Raw genomic sequence first — 19288 nt, 5'->3', positions numbered from 1 at the left:
TATCTATTCCATAAGATATTGGAACAGAATTAGGCCATATGGCCCATTGAATACGCTGTGCTTCTCAATCATGGCTGATTTATTATCCCTCTCAATCCCATTCTCCTGCCTTCACCCAGTAACCTTTGACACCATTATTAATCAAAAACTTATCAACCTCTACTTTAAAGACACCCAGTAACCTAGACTTTATAGCCATCTGTGGCAATGAATTTCACAGATTCACCACCCTCTAGGTAAAGAAATCCCTTCTCATCTTTGTTCAATGTCCCTACATTCTGAGGCTGTGTCCTGTGGTCCTTGACTCCCCCACTATGGGAAATATCCATTCCACATTCACTTTTCAATATTTGATAGGTTTCAATTGGATCCTCCTCCCCCGCCCATTTTTCTAAACTCTAGTAAGTACAGGCCTAGAGCCATGAAACACTTCTCATTCATTAACCCTTTCATTCCTGGAACCATTCTCTTGAATCTCCTCTGAATTCTATCCAGTGCCAGTATATCTCCTAGATCAGGGTTCCCAATCTTTTTTTAATGTCATGAACCCCTACCAAATCTCTTTATGTATATTTAAGGAAGAGTTTGATAGATTCTTTATTGGTCATGGCATGAAGGGATACGGGGAGATGGCAGGAGATTGGGGCTGAGGGAAAATTGCATCAGCCATGATGAAATGGCAGAGCAGAATTGTTGGGCCAAATAGCCTAATTCTGCTCCTGTACCTTATGGTTATTAACAAAGGAGTCTGTGGACCCCTGGTTGGGAACTCGTCTTTGATAAAGGGCCCAAAACTGCTCACAATACTCCAATTGCAGTCTCAACAATGCTTTATAAAGCCTCAGCATTATATCGTTGCTTCTATATTCTTGCAATAAACGCTAACATTGCATTTGTCTTTCTCACTACTGACAGAATCTATAAGTTAATTTTTAGTGAATCCTGCATGTGGACTCGCAAGTTCCTTAGCACATCTGATTTCTGAATTTTCTCCGTTTAGAAAATAGTTTATATCTTTATTTCTTCTACCAAAGTGCATGACCATGCATTGCCCTACGCTATATTCCATCTTCCACTTCTTTGCCAGTCCAAATCCTTCTGCAGACTTCCTGTTTCTTCAACACTACGCCCCTCCACTTACCTTCATATCATCTGCAAACTTGGTCTAAAAGCCATCAATTCTGACATCCAAATCATTGACATATAATGTGAAAAGAAGTGGTCCCAGCATTAACCTCTGTGGAACAGCACTAGTCATTGGCTTGGCCGCAAACCAGAAAATGCCTCTTTAATTTTCACTCTTTAACTCCTGCCAGTCAGCCAATCCTCTAATATGCTAATATCTTTCCTGTAATACTATGGGCTGTTATCCTGTTTCGCTGCCTCACGTGGCACCTTGTTAAAGGCCATTCAAATGTATTCTCGGTTATAATTGGTCTGGTCTACATTCATGAATGAGTACCTGAGCAGGAGGTTGAATTGAAACCCATATCGCACAAACCTCAGACATGGTTTGAACTGAAGAGCAACAAGGTGTTAGATGGAATATATTAGGTCCATTGTTGTTTCTATCCTGTCAGTAATCTTAAATATTGACAAAGCATTGTACATGGGCAAGTACAGTTGCATACTGATACTAGATTTGTATTTCTTTGACAAAGAAGAGAAAGAGGTTCCCTACTGGAAGACTTGCACAGAAAAATATAGAAATCTGAAAGTGATTATGATCAGCTTCAGCTTTAGAAATGTTGCTGTATTCTTGTGGTATTCCATAGCGTAAGTGAATTGTCAGCACGCTATTGAAAGGTAATTTCTGCTGTCAGTTACTTTCTACATATTTAGTAATTCAAACAGCTGCTGAGTCCACAGGGCAGCCACTTCCAGCAGTCACTGGAGTGCTGCCATTTCAATTTGTACAGAATACTTTGTAGCACAGCAATCTTTTCATAAGACCCTGTATGCGGTAGCTGCAGTAAATCTGCCCTGTCAGATTGGGACCAAGCTCTAGTACGAAATCTGGTCAGCTCATAATGCTTCAGCAAATAAAAACCTTACAGCTGAGGTATTTGTAATCATCACAATAAATTTATCACAGAAATATTTGCTGTTTTTTTTGTAAGCCTCACAGCCATTTTAACAAGTAGTCTATGCATTTTTGTTCTCATTCTGCAAAATGTGAAGAATCTGTTTTTAAAATTTTTACTGCAGGTTGATTAGTGCATTTAAAGATGGTAGTAAAGGTCATTCAGTAGTCAATTGCCATCCACTGAAACCATTACAGGTGTCCCCCGCTTTTTGAACATTCGTTTTATGAAACCTCGCTATTATGAAAGACCTACATTAGTTACCTGTTTTCGCTAACAGAAGGTGTTTTCACTGTTACGAAAAAAGGCAACGTGCGCCCTGAGCAGCCAAGCTCCTCCCCCGGAACTGCATTCTAGCCGGCATTGCTTAAACACGTGCCTGTGTGCATCTGTGCTATATCTCGATTTACTTTGAGCATCCATTAGCAAGATGAGTTCTAAGGTATCAGAAAAGCCTAAAAGAGTTCGTGAAGGTGTTTCACTTAGTGTAGAACTAGACATAATTAAGCGTTTTGATCGTGGTGAACGAAGTAAGGACAAAGTGAGTTTGGCTTGTGGAAGTTGACAAAGATGATGTTGAAGAGGTTTTGGCATCCCATGAGCAAGAACTGATAGATGAAGAGCTGATGCAATTGGAAGAGGAAAGGATAACAATCAAAACCGAATACAGTAGTGAACGGACCGAAAGTGAAGTCATCCAGGAACTGAATGTGAAGCAACTGTGTGAAGTTTTCGCTGCAATGATTGCAGAAAAGTACGACTTTAATTTTGAAAGGGTACGTAGCTTTAGGGCATATTTGCAGGATGGTTTGAGTGGTTACAAAGAACTGTATGATAGAAAAATGCACGAGGTTAAGCAGTCAAGCGTATTGTCGTTTTTCAAGCCTTCCACATCAGCCACAGCAGACGACGAACCTCGACCTTCGACATCGAGGCAGGCAGATATAGAAGAAGATAACCTGCCTGCCCTGATGGAAACAGATGATGATGAGATGACACCCCAGTGTCCCACCACCCCAACATCCGGGCCACGGACCGATACCGGGCTGCGAAGAATGCAGCGGTAGCCGGGACGCACCCAGCACATCTTTACGAAAAAAGCCGAAATAAACAAGCTAATTAATTAGGTGTCGCCCCGCATGTAAGTGTCGGCCTAGATCAGAGGCGATTTGGACTGGGCCGACATTTACGTGCTGGGTGGCACCTAATTAATTAGCTTGTTTATTTTAGCTTTTTTCTTAAAGATGTGCTAGGTGCGTCCCGGCCACCGCTGTACCGCTGCATTCTTCGTGAATCGGTATCAGTCGGCGGCCTGGAGGGTGGGGACCACTACACCACCCCAGCCTCCGACGACTCAGCCTAACACACCATCATCAGTGTGCTTGGCGTTGTCCCGATTCCAGTAAGTGATACTACACTGTACATACATTATTTCTACTTTATATCGGCTGTGTATTTTATGTGTTATTTGGTATGATTTGGCAGCTTCATAGCTTAAAGGTTACTGGAGAGAGTGTTTCTGCCGTCGGACTTGCGTGAGATTTCTGCTACTGTGGACAGTGTGGCAATGATTGCAGAAAAGTATTTCTACTTTATATAGGCTGTGTATTTATCATATCATTCCTGCTTTTACTATATGTTACTGTTATTTTAGGTTTTATGTGTTATTTGGCATGATTTGGTAGGTTATTTTTTGGGTCTGTGAACGCTCACAAATTTTTCCCATTTACATAAATGGTAATTGCTTCTTCGCTTTATGACGTTCTGGCTTACGAACCATTTCATAGGAACGCTCTGCCTTCGGATGGCGGGGGAAACCTGTATTCCTACAAAAGTTATGACTTCAAATAAAGAAAGCAAGAGTTATACTTTTGAACTTCTGAAAGATGACTTCTCCCCTCCTGTTGAGAAGTGGTTGTCTGAGGCAGCAGGCAATCTCCACACTGTTTACAAATAGCTATTCTTGTGCAAACCCAGAGAGTAAATGTCATAGAATTAGAGGTGACATCCATTGAAAATCCTTCTGGTTGGACTTTCTAGTAGCGGGTTGTCATTGAGTGGTGTTTTTGAAGTTCAATTAAACAGCTTCAAAAATGGCAATATTGTTTTCCAAGAAGAAGTATTTCTGCAGTTCTTATTGTGATTTGATCTTCGACTAGGAGATCACCACAATGCATGAAGAATAATGTTAATAACCATGTATGCCCCTGTATGCTTTTTTTTAGGCATTGATGCATTTTGCTTGTAAACATCTGTTGGGGTATTAGGTGAAAGTCACAGAGACTCAAAACCAACATGTCTTGTATTGCGATCTGGGTATAGAGTCATAGAAAAGTACCAGACCCTTTGGCCAATCTGGTCTCTACCAAACCATTTAAACCACCTAGTCCCATTGAGCTATTCTCAGACCATAGCCCACCATATCCCTCCCATCTAAGTACCTACTCAAACTTCTTTTAAACGTTGAAATCTAGCTCGCATGCACCACTTGCGCTGGCAACTTGTTCCTCACTCTCACCACCCTCTGAGTGAGAAATTTCCCCTCATGTTTTCCCCTTAAGCATTTCAATGAACCCATGACCTGTAGTTGTAGTCTTACCCAACCTCAGTGGAAAAAGCCTGCTTGCATTTACCCTATCTATACCCCTCATCATTTTGTATACCTCTATCAAGTCTCCCCCCAATCTTCTACATTCCAAGGAATAAAGCCCTAACCTATTCAATCTTTCTGAATAACTCAGGTCCTCCTGTCCTGGCAACGTCCTTGTAAATTTTCTCTGCACTCTTTCAGCCTTATTTACACCTTTCCTAGAGGTAGGTAACCAAAACTGCACACAATACTCCATATTAAGCCTCACCAAACTTCTTATACAACTTCAATATAACATCTCATTCGCTGTACTCAATACTTTATCAAGGCCAATGTGCCAGGAGCTTTCTTTACAACCCTATCTACCTGTACCAGCACTTTCAAGGAACTAATGGTCCTGTATTCGCAGATCACTTTGTTCTACCGCAGTCCTCAGTGCCAAACCATTCACTGTGTAAGACCCACCCTAGCTGGTCCTATAGAAGTGCAACACCTCGCACTTGTCTGCATTAAATTCCATCTGCCATTTTTCAGCCCATTTTTCCAGCTGGTCCAGATCCTGCTGCAAGATTTGATAGTCTTCCTTGTTGTCCATAATACTGCTGACTCATCTAGGTAAGGTTTCTTTAAGAATTGTAATCACTACATTTATACTAACTCAAATATTATATGACACAAAATGTCTGATGCCCAGATATTCCTTTGTACAGCTCCAAAAGAAATAGTACGCTACCCCCGTCACGGTGCTCGTTCCTGGGTGCTTATCAGGAAATTCAATACTTTATTTTTTGATTTTCATTTGCACAAATTGATTTTTCTGAAGTAAAGCTCCTTGAAATGACTCCAGCTGTAGTGTAATAACCACAGTTGATTTCCAGTGTGATTTTTCTTTCTGGCATCACTGCCTGAAACAACTCAGTAATGGAATAACTGGGTGTTAGTGATTCTATTTCTTCTGAAACTCTGCTATTTTGAAGGGTTAACTCTCCACTGTGAGATTTGAGACCTTTTGGAAGCAGTGCGGAGGAGGTTTACCAGGTTGATTCTGGAGATAACAGGGTTTGCCTATTACGAGAGATTGAACTGTCTGGGAATTTGCTTACTGCAATTCAAAAGGATGAGAGGAGATCTTACAGAAACATATAAAATTGTAAAAGAGCATTGAGAGGCAGGAAAGATGCTTCCACTGGTGAGTGAGACGAGAATTAGGGGACATAGCCAGTAGACTTAGGATGGAGATGAAGAGAAACTAGGGAGTAGTGAATCCACGGAATTTTCTGCCCTGGGAAGCAGTAGAGACAACCCCATTAAATTTTTCGTGTAACAGGAATGGAAGGTTCTGCGGAAAAGGCAGGGAGGTGGAGCTGAGTCCACGGCCAGGTCAGTCATGACTTTGATAATTGGCGGAGCAGGCTCAACGGGCCAGAAAGGCCGACTCCTGCTCCTCCTCCTTGTGTTCTCATGTAAATGTAGCTTGCGTGTGCCTAGCCTGTCTTGCCCATAAACATTGAAGCGGAAGTCATTTTTAACTTCCAGACCTAGGGACTCCATTCTGTTGCTGCCTAATCTCGTAGGAGAAGGAGACTGAAGCCTTTGGGATTTCCCGCCTTGCAGGACTTCCCACTGATAGACTGCATTAATGGAATCTCCTCACAGAGATATGCCAGTCTGTAACCTTGCGGACTTTCCCTGGCCCTTGCACAAAACAGTTTCTCCTGCATCACTTGTTCTTCACAAGCCTATCTGAGATGTCTGATCTTGTAGGAACACTCTCTGATCTCCTTTGCGCTATGGTAGCACCCACCCAGATATTATGACCATAAGACATAGGTGCAGAATTAGGCTATCTGGCCCATGCATTCAGCCTCAAAATATTAAGCAGCAATACTTGCCTGGAACTGGATGGGTGCTGTTTACATTGTGGTATTTCCCTTTGAGGAATGGCTGCCCAGATCACAGCTGCTAAGCTAAACAGTTGAAAGTTTGCATATTACTATCCATCACTGACAATCTCACCAGGTCATGTGGGGTCAGTAGGACAGTAATTTGTTACGAACGTGACAGTAAAGGTGAGGTCGGAATTCCTTTGTAGGAAATGGACGGTCGATGTTTCAGATTGATCCTTGAAATGTTGACTGTCTACTTCCCTTCACAGATGATACCTGACCCATTGAGTTCTTTCAGCAGGTCCTTTTTAAATGCTTGCTTCAGATTCCAGCAGCTGTAGTCTATTGTATTGCCAGGCATCTCTTTAGTGTTTATTTGACACTTGGTAGAAGGAATGTTCCAGGCCAGGCTTTAACCCTATCTATACTCTGGTTCCTGAAGTGGAAACATAGTCATTGAGAATATTTTTTGAAAGAAGATGTTTTCCTTCATAGCTTTAGCCTACTTGGTTTTTAGTGTGAATATTCTGATGTCCAAAAGACCTCAAAACAAAAGTTGGGTAAACAGAGATGTCAGGTAATCTCTCCATGCAATACCTAACTGCAGTGGGAACAATAGAAAAAATTCTTGTAATATACGTTTATTAAAATGAATCAATGAAACCCGTCTCAACACAATATTGTGCCAATAAACTGTATTTTCTGCATATATCAGAACTTGAAATCAATGGAATTATTCTTCACAAGGACAATGGTGCAGTTTGTGATGAGAATTTTTTTCCTTGGGTCAGGATATATTTTATGCAGGCTCTGAGGAATGTTGTAAACAACAGAAGGTTTGCAGAAGCTGGAACTCCAAAGCAACACGCACAAAATGCTGGAAGAACTCACCATGTCAGGCAATGAATAAACAGTTAATGTTTTGGGCTGAGACCCTTCTTCAGGACTGGAAAGAAAGGGGGGAGATGCCAGAATAAAAGGTGGGGGTGGAGGGGAAGGAGGATAATTGGAAGGTGATAGGGGAAGCCAAGCAGGTAGGAAAGGTAAAGGGCTGGAGAGGAAGGAATTTGATAGGAGAGGAGAGTGGACCATGGGAGAAAGGGACGGGGGACTGGACTCGGGGGGGGGGGTTGGGGGGAGTGATAGGCAGGTGAGAAAGAGGTAAGAAACCAGAGTAGGGAATAGAAGTAGAGAGGAGGGGGAGGCTTTTTTTCACCAGAAGGAGAAATCAATATACATGCCATCAGGTTGGAGGCTACCCAGATGGAATATAAGGTGTTGCTCCTCCACCCTGAGGGTGGCTTCATCTTGGTGCAAAAGGAGGCCGTGGACTGAAATGTTGGAAAGGGAATGGGAATCAGAATTAAAATGTTTGGCCACTGGGATGTTCCACTTTTGGCAGATGGAGTGGAGCCCCCCATTTACGATGGGTTTCACCAGTGTGGAGGAGGCACATGGGAAACACCAGACACAGCAGACAACCCCAACAAGATTTGCAGGCGAAGAGTTACCTCACCTGGAAGAATCCTTTGTGGCCCTGAATGAAGGTGAGGGAGGAGGTGAATGGGCAGGTGCAGCACTTTGGCCACTTGCAGGGATATGTGCTGGGAGGGAGATTAGTGGTGAGGGACAAAGAAATGTTGTACCTCTCAGGCCGTGCCAAGTACCCACCAACTCTGGGTTCTGAGATAGTCGATGCAGTCAATCAAGGAACACTGCAGTCTGCCGCAGCCTGAGGCAGAGAGTACCGGATTGAATGGTGAGTGAATAGTTTGTGAGATGATGTGCTCCTTTTGCCAGCTCAGCTTTTGAGAGTGACTATGCTTGGGCATTGTACAACTGTAAGCTGAACAGTGTCATTGCATTAGAGATCTTGTTGGAGGTAAGGTGTAGTATTGTGATGAGCAAACTTTAAAAAAAAAACTTCTTGTGGCCATGATCCAGCCTTTTGCTTGACATCGGAGTCTTCAATAAGATTGGAAGAGTTGTAGACCCATTGGTTTGTATTATGACATGCATTAAATCATGAAACGAGAGATTTTGTTGATTTTTGAGATGTTTCTTTTGCAGGCTTGGGGAAGGTTCTCAACAGTAACACATAAATGCATTTTATTTTTGCATGTGGTCTTAATTGTAACTTCATAATATATTTTTTCCCTTCTTCAGAAAGTGGAATGGTCATCGGACAAGATGACAAAACAAAGCTGCTTCAGCAAAGGCAAAACTGAGGTAGGTGGCAATTGGTCTCCAACAAATAAGGCATTCTTCTGCTTCACTAGGTGAGGTGGAATTGGACTACACCCTTGTTTAGTTTTTTGTTCTCCAGCAGTGATGCAAGCAAATGCTATCAGCAGAGCTCTTATAGAAAATGTAATCATATAAAGTAGAACATAGAATAGATTAGTACAGCACAAGAACAGACCAAATGGCCCAAGGTATCAATGCTGGCCACGATGCCAATTGAAACTCATCCTAACTGTACATGGTCTAGATCTCTCCAATCCCCGTCTATTCATATGGCTGTCTAAGTGCCTCAGATAGAGCTGATGAGGCATTGAAATCAATAAATACCAACCATTTTGTGCCTGTAACTGGATCCACAGTTCACATTCTGCATGGCTTTTTAATATACAAGCATGATAATTAGGTTAAAAGATAAGACTATTTCTGATAAAATCAATATTGCGATATAATAATCTTTTACTGGGTAAGTATTTTAGCATTTAATTCATTATAATTAAATAGTTTTCTATATAATGGACAGTGATATTATTCTTGTGCATCTTCCCGCTGTTAATTTCTTTATAATTTGGGATGATGGCGCTTGATTTATTATTTTGTGATGGAATTTTTCTGATATAAAATGATTTAATACTGAATAAGCCAGTCTTACTGTAGTGGTGTGATCCTGCATGTACTTATTTTATATTAAAAACTACTTATTTAAATTCAGCACTTCTCAGATTTAAATACATTTGTAGTGGGGAGCACTAATCCTGACTTGGGTGAAGAATAGCTTTTATTTTGGGAAGAAAAGCTGCTGTTTATTTCAGGAAAAACACGTAACTGAATACCTGACCTGTGTGAGTCCTTTCTCTTCTTTTGAGTCAGTCTTATTATTGTCCTAAATTACTTGTGGGAATTGGAATGAGCACTGATCACTGTCCATCCACTTCCATTATATAAAGCATCACAGAAAGCTCAGTACAACCCAGGACATTCACTGAACAACATCAGGATTGCGTGAATGTGCCGGCTATCTCACAATAGGCTTGTTAAGATTCACTCAGTACCAATAATTGAGGTGTAATTCTTTCAGCAGATTAAATTGCTTTGTGATGACATTTTGTTTTTGGCTGAATCGTTATTGAGACAATTGGAATGAAATTGCATTGAGAAGTTTCCCAATTATAATTTTGCTGAGGCTATGGTGTCATTGCAGGAGGAATGTCAAAATTACATTCGGGTCCTGCTTATCAACGGAAACACCATCTTCACCTGTGGAACAAATGCATTTACTCCCATATGTACCAGTCGGATGGTAATTACAATCAATTCATTTTTACATGTTTAATTAGATATAATTAGACTCGACTAAGGGGTCTCTGATGCAAAATTTGGACTAGTTTTGTCTTAGAACTGCAGCTGTTGGTTCTGTTCTTTGTGAGCTTCAAGCAAACATGTGATTTTATTGCACCCTGGTGTATATGACAGTAATCTGAAATGAGATCCAATGTTCATCATTGACCAGGGTCAAGCTAGACATTATTTTAATGATTGCATATATGTTACAGTCAGCATTGCACAAGTACTTTTCCTTTTGGTATACAGCATGACTGGGAGAGTAAGAGAAGCTATTGAATGAAGGAAGATTAGGGGTTTTAGCAAGAGCATATGTGTATTCTGTACCTTCAGGGATTAGTTCTTCTCCAAGGAATCCTGGCCAGGAAATTCCTCAGCACCCGATATAGTGTATTAGCAGTTGCTTTGCAGCAGGCCCATGAATGTTTTAGGCACAAAGCTGTTGTGTGGACATTCAATGGAGCTTGAGGTCCATGACATAGGGTCACGTCAGGCCTTTCCTTTGTGCATTTCATTCTGCATCGAAAATCCAATGAGTCTGGGTCACAGCTGGGGTGGGGGTGGGGTCACAGGTTAAAATGATGAAGGGATAATTTATGATTATTTGGTCAAAGGCATGAGCTGACGAGTCAGAGCGCCACTGATTGGAGAGGTAATCAATTGTTGGGTGTGTGACATGAGTGTCATGGGCTGGAAGGGCTAAAACAGATCGTAAATCTGGTAAATAATTTCAGTAATCTAAGACAGATTCCTAGTGATAGCCTGGGACTTGCTCTGGAGCTTGGGAGGAGCTGAACTAATAGCAGGCATGGCTGCTCCATAAAGATGTCAGAAATGGTATCCAGATAAGAATTGCATGGAGTTGTACAGCATGGAAACAGATTCTTTGGTCTAGCTTCTCCAAATTGACCATTCTGCCCACCAAGCTAGTCATATTTGCCCCTGTTTGGTCCATATCTCTCTAATTCCCTCCTATCCAGGTACTTATTCAAATGGCTCAAATATGCCTCAACCACTTCCTCTGGCAGTTCATTCCACACACAATCAACCTCTGGGTAAAGAAGTTGCCCCTCAGGTGCCTTTCAAAGCATTCCTTCTCACCTTAAACTTGTGCTATCTACATTTTAATTCTCCTACTCAGGGTAAAAATCGAAACACATGCATTCAGCTGGTCTATACCCCTCAAAATTATATATGTTTCTCTGAGGTCACCTTTCAATTTCCTACGTATGTTCCAAGGAATAAATTCCTAGCTTGCTCAACTTCTCCGTATAACTCAGGCCCTCAAGTCCTGGTAGCATCCTTGCAAATTTTCTCTGTATTTTCAGTTTAAAATAGCAGATTGACAGAAACTGTACATAATACTCAAAGTGAGGTCTCACCAACACCTTGTACAACCCCAACATAACATCTGAACTGGTATACTCAATGCCATGACGAAAACCCCAAGCATGTCAAATGCCTTCTTCACCAGCCCCTCTAACTGTGATGCCTTTTTTAGTGAACTATGTACTTGAGCTCGAAGGTCCCTCTGTTCTAGTCATAGTCATACTTTATTGATCCCGGGGGAAATTGGTTTTCATTACAGTTGCACCATAAATAATAAATAGTAATAGAACCATAAATAGTTAAATAATAATATGTAAATTATGCCAGTAAATTATTAAATAAGTCCAGGACCAGCCTATTGGTTCAAGGTGTCTGACCGTCCAATGGAGGAGTTGTAAAGTTTGATGGCCACAGGCAGGAATGACTTCCTATGACGCTCTGTGTTGCATCTCGGACGAATGAGTCTCTGGCTGAATGCATTCCTGTGCCCACCCAATACATTATGTAGTGGATGGGAGACATTGACCAAGATGGTATGCAACTTGGACAGCATCCTCTTTTCAGACACCACTGTCAGAGAGTCCAGTTCCGTCCCCACAACATCACTGGCCTTACAAATGAGTTTGTTGATTCTGTTGGTGTCTGCTACCCTCAGCCTGCTGCCCCAGCACACAACAGCAAACATGATAGCACCTGGCCACCACAGACTCATAGAACATCCTCAGCATCGTCCGGCAGATGTTAAAGGACCTCAGTTTCCTCAGGAAATAGAGACGGCTCTGACCCTTCTTGTAGACAGCCTCAGTGTTCTTTGACCAGTCCAGTTTATTGTCAATTCATATCCCCAGGTATTTGTAATCCTCCACCATGTCCACACCGACCCCCTGGATGGAAACAGGGGTCACCGATACCTTAGCTCTCCTCAGCTCTACCACCAGCTCCTTAGTCTTTTTCACATTAAACTGCAGATAATTCTGCTCACACCATGTGACAAAGTTTCCTACCGTAGCCCTGTACTCAGCCTCATCTCCCTTGCTGATGCATCCAACTATGGCAGAGTCATCCAAAAACTTCTGCAGATGACAAACTCTGTGCAGTAGTTGAAGTCTGAGGTGTAAATGGTGAAGAGAAAGGGAGACAAGACAGTCCCCTGTGGAGCCCCAGTGCTGCTGATCACTCTGTCGGACACACAGTGTTGCAAGCACATGTACTGTGGTCTGCCAGTCAGGTAGTCAAGAATCCATGATACCAGGGAAGCATCCACCTGCATCACTGTCAGCTTCTCCCCCAGCAGAGTAGGGCGGATGGTGTTGAACGCACTGGAGAAGTCAAAAAACATGACCCTCACGGCGCTCGCTGGCTTGTCCAGGTGGGCGTAGACACGGTTCAGCAGGTAGATGATGGCATCCTCAACTCCTAGTCGGGGCTGGTAGGCGAACTGGAGGGGATCTAAGTGTGGCCTGACCATAGGCCGGTGCAGCTCCAGAACAAGTCTCTCCAGGGTCTTCATGATGTGGGAGGTCAATGCCACCGGTCTGTAGTCACTGAGGCTGCTGGGGCACGGCGTCTTCGGCACAGGGACGAGGCAGGATGTCTTCCACAGTACAGGAACCCTCTGGAGCCTCAGGCACTCCCCCAGGGTCCTACCATTGACTGTACAAGTCTTACCTTGGTTTGACTTTCCAAAATGCAACAAGTCACTTAATCAAATTGAAAGCCATTTGCCAACCTTGGCCCACTTACCATGAACATTTTTGATGATTTTCTTCATTGCCTATGATGCCACCTATTTCAGTATTGTGTGCAGATTTACATCCAAATCATTTATATAAATAATGAATAACCAAGGTCCTGGCACCAACTTCAGTCTGAGAAACACCCTTCAACCACCAGTGCCTGTTTCTTACTGTCGAGCCCATTAGAAATCCAAACAGGAATCTCCTATGCGATCTGATCTTCTGGACTAGACTGCCATGCAGAACATTGTCGAAGGTCTTGCTGAAATTCATATAGGCAATGTCTTCTGCCTTTTCCTCATCTGTCCTCTGGAAAAACTCCAAAGGATTTGTCAGACATGATTTCCTGTGCAATTTTTTAGGTACTATTGGACATGTGCAGGTTCCTTCATGCAATACATTCTGGGCGTGTGCACAGGACCGGAGAGCAAAAATAATCTAAGAAGTCTTAATTTTTATTCATATTTTATTTTCACATAAATTGGCTAAAGAGTACACAGTGTAAGTGCGCTTGTGAGAAACTTGATGTTCAAGAAACCACTTTTTCTTCCACTAGTGAAGTTTAATGGCGGTGGGCAGACCAACGTAAGGTGCATTACCGCCACCTACTGAGCATCGTTCATGCACACCAAATACTTCTCTTCAGAAAGTTTTCCTCCACCATCCCTTTCACATTTGTGTCACTACAACTCTCCCCCCATAGTACTGAGCATTTAAATCCCCTGGCCATTAGCTAACAAACTTCTAGCATTCCATTGTAGGAGTTGAAGAAAAAAAGATGGAAAAAAACAGAAAAGAAAAAATTGAAAAAAGCATTAACAAATCTTCTTTGATCATTAGCTAACAAACTTCCAGCATTCCATTGAAGGATTTGGAAAAAAAAGAGAAAAAAAACAAAAGAGAAAAAACACAAAAAAGAAAAAAACATTAACAATCCTTCTCTGACTATTAGCTAATAAACATTCTAGCATTCCATTGTAGGATTTGAACAAAAAATGATGAAAAAAAAACCAAAAAAGGCATTACAATAATTCTTTGACCATTAGCTAACAAACTTTTAGCATTCCATTATAGGATTTGAAAACAAAATGATGAAAAAAACAAAAAAAAAACAAAAAAAGCATTAACAATACTTCTCTGACCATTAGCTAAGAAACTTCTAGCATCACAATACCTTCAAATGCTTTAGTTAGTCTAAGTGGATTGATAACAGAGACAGTTCCACATTCAAAACTCAGCAATATCTTAAAGTCTTTCTCCTTGCTTTTATTTAAATTCTGTCTACTGCCTTCATCATTGGTTGATAAACCACTGCACTCCTCATTTTGCCATTTCGCAGAAACCTGCCATTCGCCTTCCTCCATACAACTCCAATCAGCCAATACCACCTCCCGTTCCCTGCCTCCATCTTCTCCCTCACTACCTGATATCTCTAACCAACAACCCAAGCTCAATAACTGCCAACTCTTGAATCCACTGTGTCGAATCGGCGACTCCGACAATTGCTACCTTAGACTGATGGCAATCTTTCTATTCACAATGGTAGACTCCTAACACACAGAGCTGCTGAGCGTTGTGTTAATTGCTGCCTTGATTCTGCAATCAGTTAACAGCTGGTAGAAATTGGACAGGGTTGCAAATTTTGGAGATTAGAATCTCCATTTTTCTCTTTCAACCTTCATGACATTTAGTTAACATTTAATTGAGCTAAATGTATTCAATACTATTTTTATTTTATATTAATTTTAACAGGCTTCAAAGGTACAGAGAACAGCAATTTAGATGACACCCTTTGTTTTGATTCAGTAACAGTCTAGAAGGGAAGCTGTAGTGATAAATGGATGTCTAGAACTACTTTAATTCAGTTCTTATCTGTGTGTGTTATGGAGTCATAGTCATAGATCACTACAGCATCGGAAAAGGCTATTGGGCCCACCTAGGCTGTGCCAAACTATTGATCTGCTTAGTCCCATCGACCTGCATCCTTACCATTGCTCTCCATACCCCTTCCATCCATCTACCTATCCAAATTTCTGCTAAATATTGAAATCAAACCTGCATCCACCACTTCCGCTGGCAGCTTGTCCCACACTCTCACCTCCCTCTGAGTGAAGAAGTTCCCCCTCATGTTCCCCTTAAACATTTCACCTTTTACCCTTAACCCATGACCTCTAGTTCTAGTCTAACCCAACCTCAGCAGAAAAAGCCTTCTAGCATCTATATCACAATCTGTACCCCTCATAATTTTGTGTACCTCTATTAAATCCCCATTCTGTTGTCCTCTAGGAAACCAAGTCCTAAACTATTCAACCTTTCTCCATAACTCAAGGTCCTCATGTCCTGACAGCTTTCTTGTAAATTTTTTCTGCAGTCTTTCACCATTATTGATATCTTTCCAGTAGCTAGGTGACCAGAACTGCATACAATCCTTCAAATTAGGCCTCACCAACTTCTTATATGACTTCCACATAACATCCCAAGTCCTGTGCTCAATACATTGAATTATGAAGGCCAATGCCCTCCCTTTTTACCCTATCTACTTGTGATACCACTTTCAAGAAATTATGCATCTTTATTCCCGAGTCCCTCTGTTCTACCACACTCCTCAGTGCCCTACTGCTCACTGTGTGAGTCCTACCCAGGTTTGTCCTCCCAAAGTGTAACACCTCACACATGTCTGCATTAAATTCCATTTGCCATCCTGAATGCCAGGCGACTGAACCTTCTTGACCAACTTCCCATGTGGGACCTTGCCAAAGACCTTGCAAAAGTCCATGGAGATAACATCCACTGCCTTGCCTTCATCAAATTTCCTGGTAACTTCATTGGAAAAACTCTATAAGAGTGGTTAGACGTGACCTACCACACACAAAACCATAATAACTATCCCGAATCAGGTCCTGTCTATCCTAATACTTATCTATATTCAGCCCCTTGGGACTTCTAGTAACTTGCCTGCTACTGACGTCAGGCTCAGCAGCGTATAATTTCCCACTCTTGCTAACTTGCCTCAAGACTCCTCCTCCTCTGTAAGCTGTTTAAGGTCCTGACTTCACTGCTGTTTTGCCTCATTTCTATAGACTCTGTTTCCATCTCCCAAGTAAATACAGATGTAAAAAAGTCTGTTTAAGATCTCCTGCATCTCTTTTGGCTCCATGCACAGATGACCACTCTGATCTTCAAGAGGACCAATTTTGTCCCTTGCAATCCTTTTGCTTTTAACCTGTCAGCAGAAGCCCTAGGGATTCTCCTTCAGCTTGTCACCTTGTAATTGAAAAATTCATGAAATATAAGAGAAAGTAGAATATCCCTAACATTCTTACAGCTGAAGAGTTTGGAAAACAAGATTTTCCATGATGCGGGCTAGGAATACAAGGAAGAAGTCAGTTAGACTGGAATCAGCCCCATTTATAATGTCCTTACAAATTCTACTACTGGCACCATGGGTGAATCATTGTCCAGACTTGGTGGCTTGTGTTATATGTTTCTCTTTAGGAAGTGCTGCATGTTGTACCTTGTTTCTGAAATTCAGTTCTATTGTTTTCAATGAATGCACTTTTCAAAAAGGGAGCACAATATGCAGCTGCTATTGTGTATGGTTGTTTAGTGCTTGCAGTCAAGGAGGAAATCCTGCAGAGTGAGTTCCCAGCTTCTACAGTATAGATGTGCTGCTCTTTTTTCACAGAATGAGTATTACTTTCAGAAAGAAGAAGAGATAGCAGTGAATTTATTACACAAAGCTTTGTTGTATTCTCACCTTCTGTGTGCTTGATGAAACTGCTGTTCTGGGATTATACTTGCTTTAGACACTGAATGTTAAACACACCTTCTGGTAGAGTTTCACATTGAGACAGCTAACCACTCCACTGGGAAGATATGAAAATTTCTTTCATTCATATTGTCTAGCAATTAGTACTGCAATATAATTTTTGAGAACCATTAATTTAGTGGATGATTTTTTTTCCCGTAAATAGTTTTGTTATTTTTTACTAGGTCTACTAAATCAAAATGAGACCAAAGGATTGGTTAAGGAACTTCTTTCTTCTGCACGCTGGGTTCACAATCAGATTGAAAGCAATGATGACTTGCTTTCCTTGTCACACATATAGAACAACATAAAATTAATATGAATTATTTCATTGGCTAAAATGTTTTAAATTGTGACGAAACTGCACTTTAACTCACAGTGCCAATTAGCCTAGATAGCTTGGAAGATGAACTGCAACGCTGATGCATTAATGTATTTTTTATTCATTTGGGTTAAGTGTTCTCTGGTACCTCCGACACATAATGACACCTTCCTCATCAGAAGTAGTTTCACGTAATAGAAATTGCAGCTTCAGATTGAAACACTGATACAATAAATCAGATTAGGTCTGCACCTTTCACATACTGTAGGTAACATAATGGTATTTTAAAACATCCACACATACAATCTACTGGGTCAGTCCAGAACGAGCATGTAAAAGCCTCTATCTGAGATAACAAAACAACGTGGGGATGTTCAGGAGCATTTTTTTGGCAGTGATATTTTGCTTGGGATTAAGAATGTGAAATGTCTCCAATTTTTATTAAGTTTGACAATTCTGAAAGATCTTTTTTTAAAAATATTTTTCTCCTTTGCAGCTAACTAATCTGACAGAAGTCCATGATCGCATCAGTGGGATGGCTCGGTGTCCATACAATCCACAGCACAATTCCACTGCTCTGATTACATCTACTGGAGAACTTTATGCTGCCACTGCTATGGACTTCCCAGGGAGAGACCCTGCCATCTACCGCAGTCTAGGAGGGCTTCCTCCGCTACGCACTGCTCAGTACAACTCTAAATGGCTGAATGGTGAGTACGAGTGAGATCAGGGACAGGAATCGTTGTGGACATTAATTTATGTAACAAAGCATCTTTAATTATTTTAAATACGATTGTAATAATGTTGGCCCTTATTTAACGCAGTGTACAGAGTGGTAGAATGTCAGGTTTACTCTAAAATATAGATACAGACGTTCTTACCTGGCATAATGTTCTGTGTCAAGAGTAATGAAGAATATGTAATATCCAAAAGATAAGATAACTGATTTTTATTACATTTTTGACATTTTGTTTTGTAGAACCAAATTTTGTGTCATCCTATGATATTGGAAACTTCACCTATTTCTTTTTTCGGGAAAATGCAGTGGAACATGACTGTGGCAAAACTATTTTCTCCAGAGTAGCTAGAGTATGCAAAAATGATGTTGGAGGAAGATTTCTCCTGGAGGACACCTGGACAACTTTCATGAAAGCCCGATTAAACTGTTCTCGACCTGGTGAAATTCCGTTTTATTACAATGAGCTCCTAAGGACATTCTTCTTACCTGAGCAAGACATGCTTTATGGAATCTTCACTACAAATGTGTAGGTATCCACTTGAGCTTTTCCCATTCTATGAAGACACAATTATAAGATAAGAGCAGAAAATGCTTGCAGTATTCACCTGGAAAGAGAAGGTGCAACTTAAAATGATTTTATTTGTTTTCTCCCTCGTTCTGAGGAAGAGCCCTTAATCTGAAACACTAATTCCATTTATCTTTCCATAATTATTGCCTAGCCGAGATTTTCCAGCATTTTCCCTTTTTATTTCAGAACTTGAAAGTCTGCAGATTTCTTTTGCTATTTTCATCAACTGTAGGTGTACTCTTGTTCATGTAATTCTTTACTCTTCAGATGTATTTATTAATATAGTGCAAGATGAAATTACACTTCTCAGGATTGTTTAACTATACATGGGTATGTTTCCTGCAGGAACAGTATTGCGGCTTCAGCTGTCTGCATGTTTAATCTGAGTGCCATTACTCAAGTTTTTGCGGGGCCGTTTAAATTCCAAGAGAATTCTCGTTCAGCGTGGCTACCATTTATAAATCCTAACCCTAATTTTCAGGTATTTATATCTCAGTAATTCTTAACTTTGTATAACTGAAGTATGAAATTATCATCACATTGCTTTGTCAAAAGAAAACAAGAATCCTAGAAAACAACAGCACAGGACAGGCCTTTCAGCCCATATTGTCGTGCTGATCTAATTAAATGCCTAATTAAACTAA

The 19288-nt window shown here is 41.1% G+C and overlaps 1 protein-coding gene across 4 annotated transcripts in view; it reads left to right on the top strand.

The window, feature by feature from the left end:
- Positions 1 to 19288, top strand: part of sema5a (sema domain, seven thrombospondin repeats (type 1 and type 1-like), transmembrane domain (TM) and short cytoplasmic domain, (semaphorin) 5A) — a 245070-nt gene that overhangs the window by 109265 nt on the left and 116517 nt on the right. For all 4 annotated transcript variants that reach the window (XM_063043864.1, XM_063043863.1, XM_063043861.1 and 1 more), the window contains exons 5-9: positions 8727 to 8789; positions 10003 to 10101; positions 17834 to 18047; positions 18317 to 18602; positions 18990 to 19125. In XM_063043864.1, the coding sequence (XP_062899934.1) occupies positions 8727 to 8789; positions 10003 to 10101; positions 17834 to 18047; positions 18317 to 18602; positions 18990 to 19125 (798 nt within the window). The remainder of the gene's footprint in view (positions 1 to 8726; positions 8790 to 10002; positions 10102 to 17833; positions 18048 to 18316; positions 18603 to 18989; positions 19126 to 19288) is intronic.

Source organism: Mobula hypostoma, chromosome 3, assembly GCF_963921235.1.
Source record: "Mobula hypostoma chromosome 3, sMobHyp1.1, whole genome shotgun sequence".
NCBI classification, from domain to species: domain Eukaryota; kingdom Metazoa; phylum Chordata; class Chondrichthyes; order Myliobatiformes; family Myliobatidae; genus Mobula; species Mobula hypostoma.
This window is presented reverse-complemented; position numbering and strand designations above follow the sequence as displayed.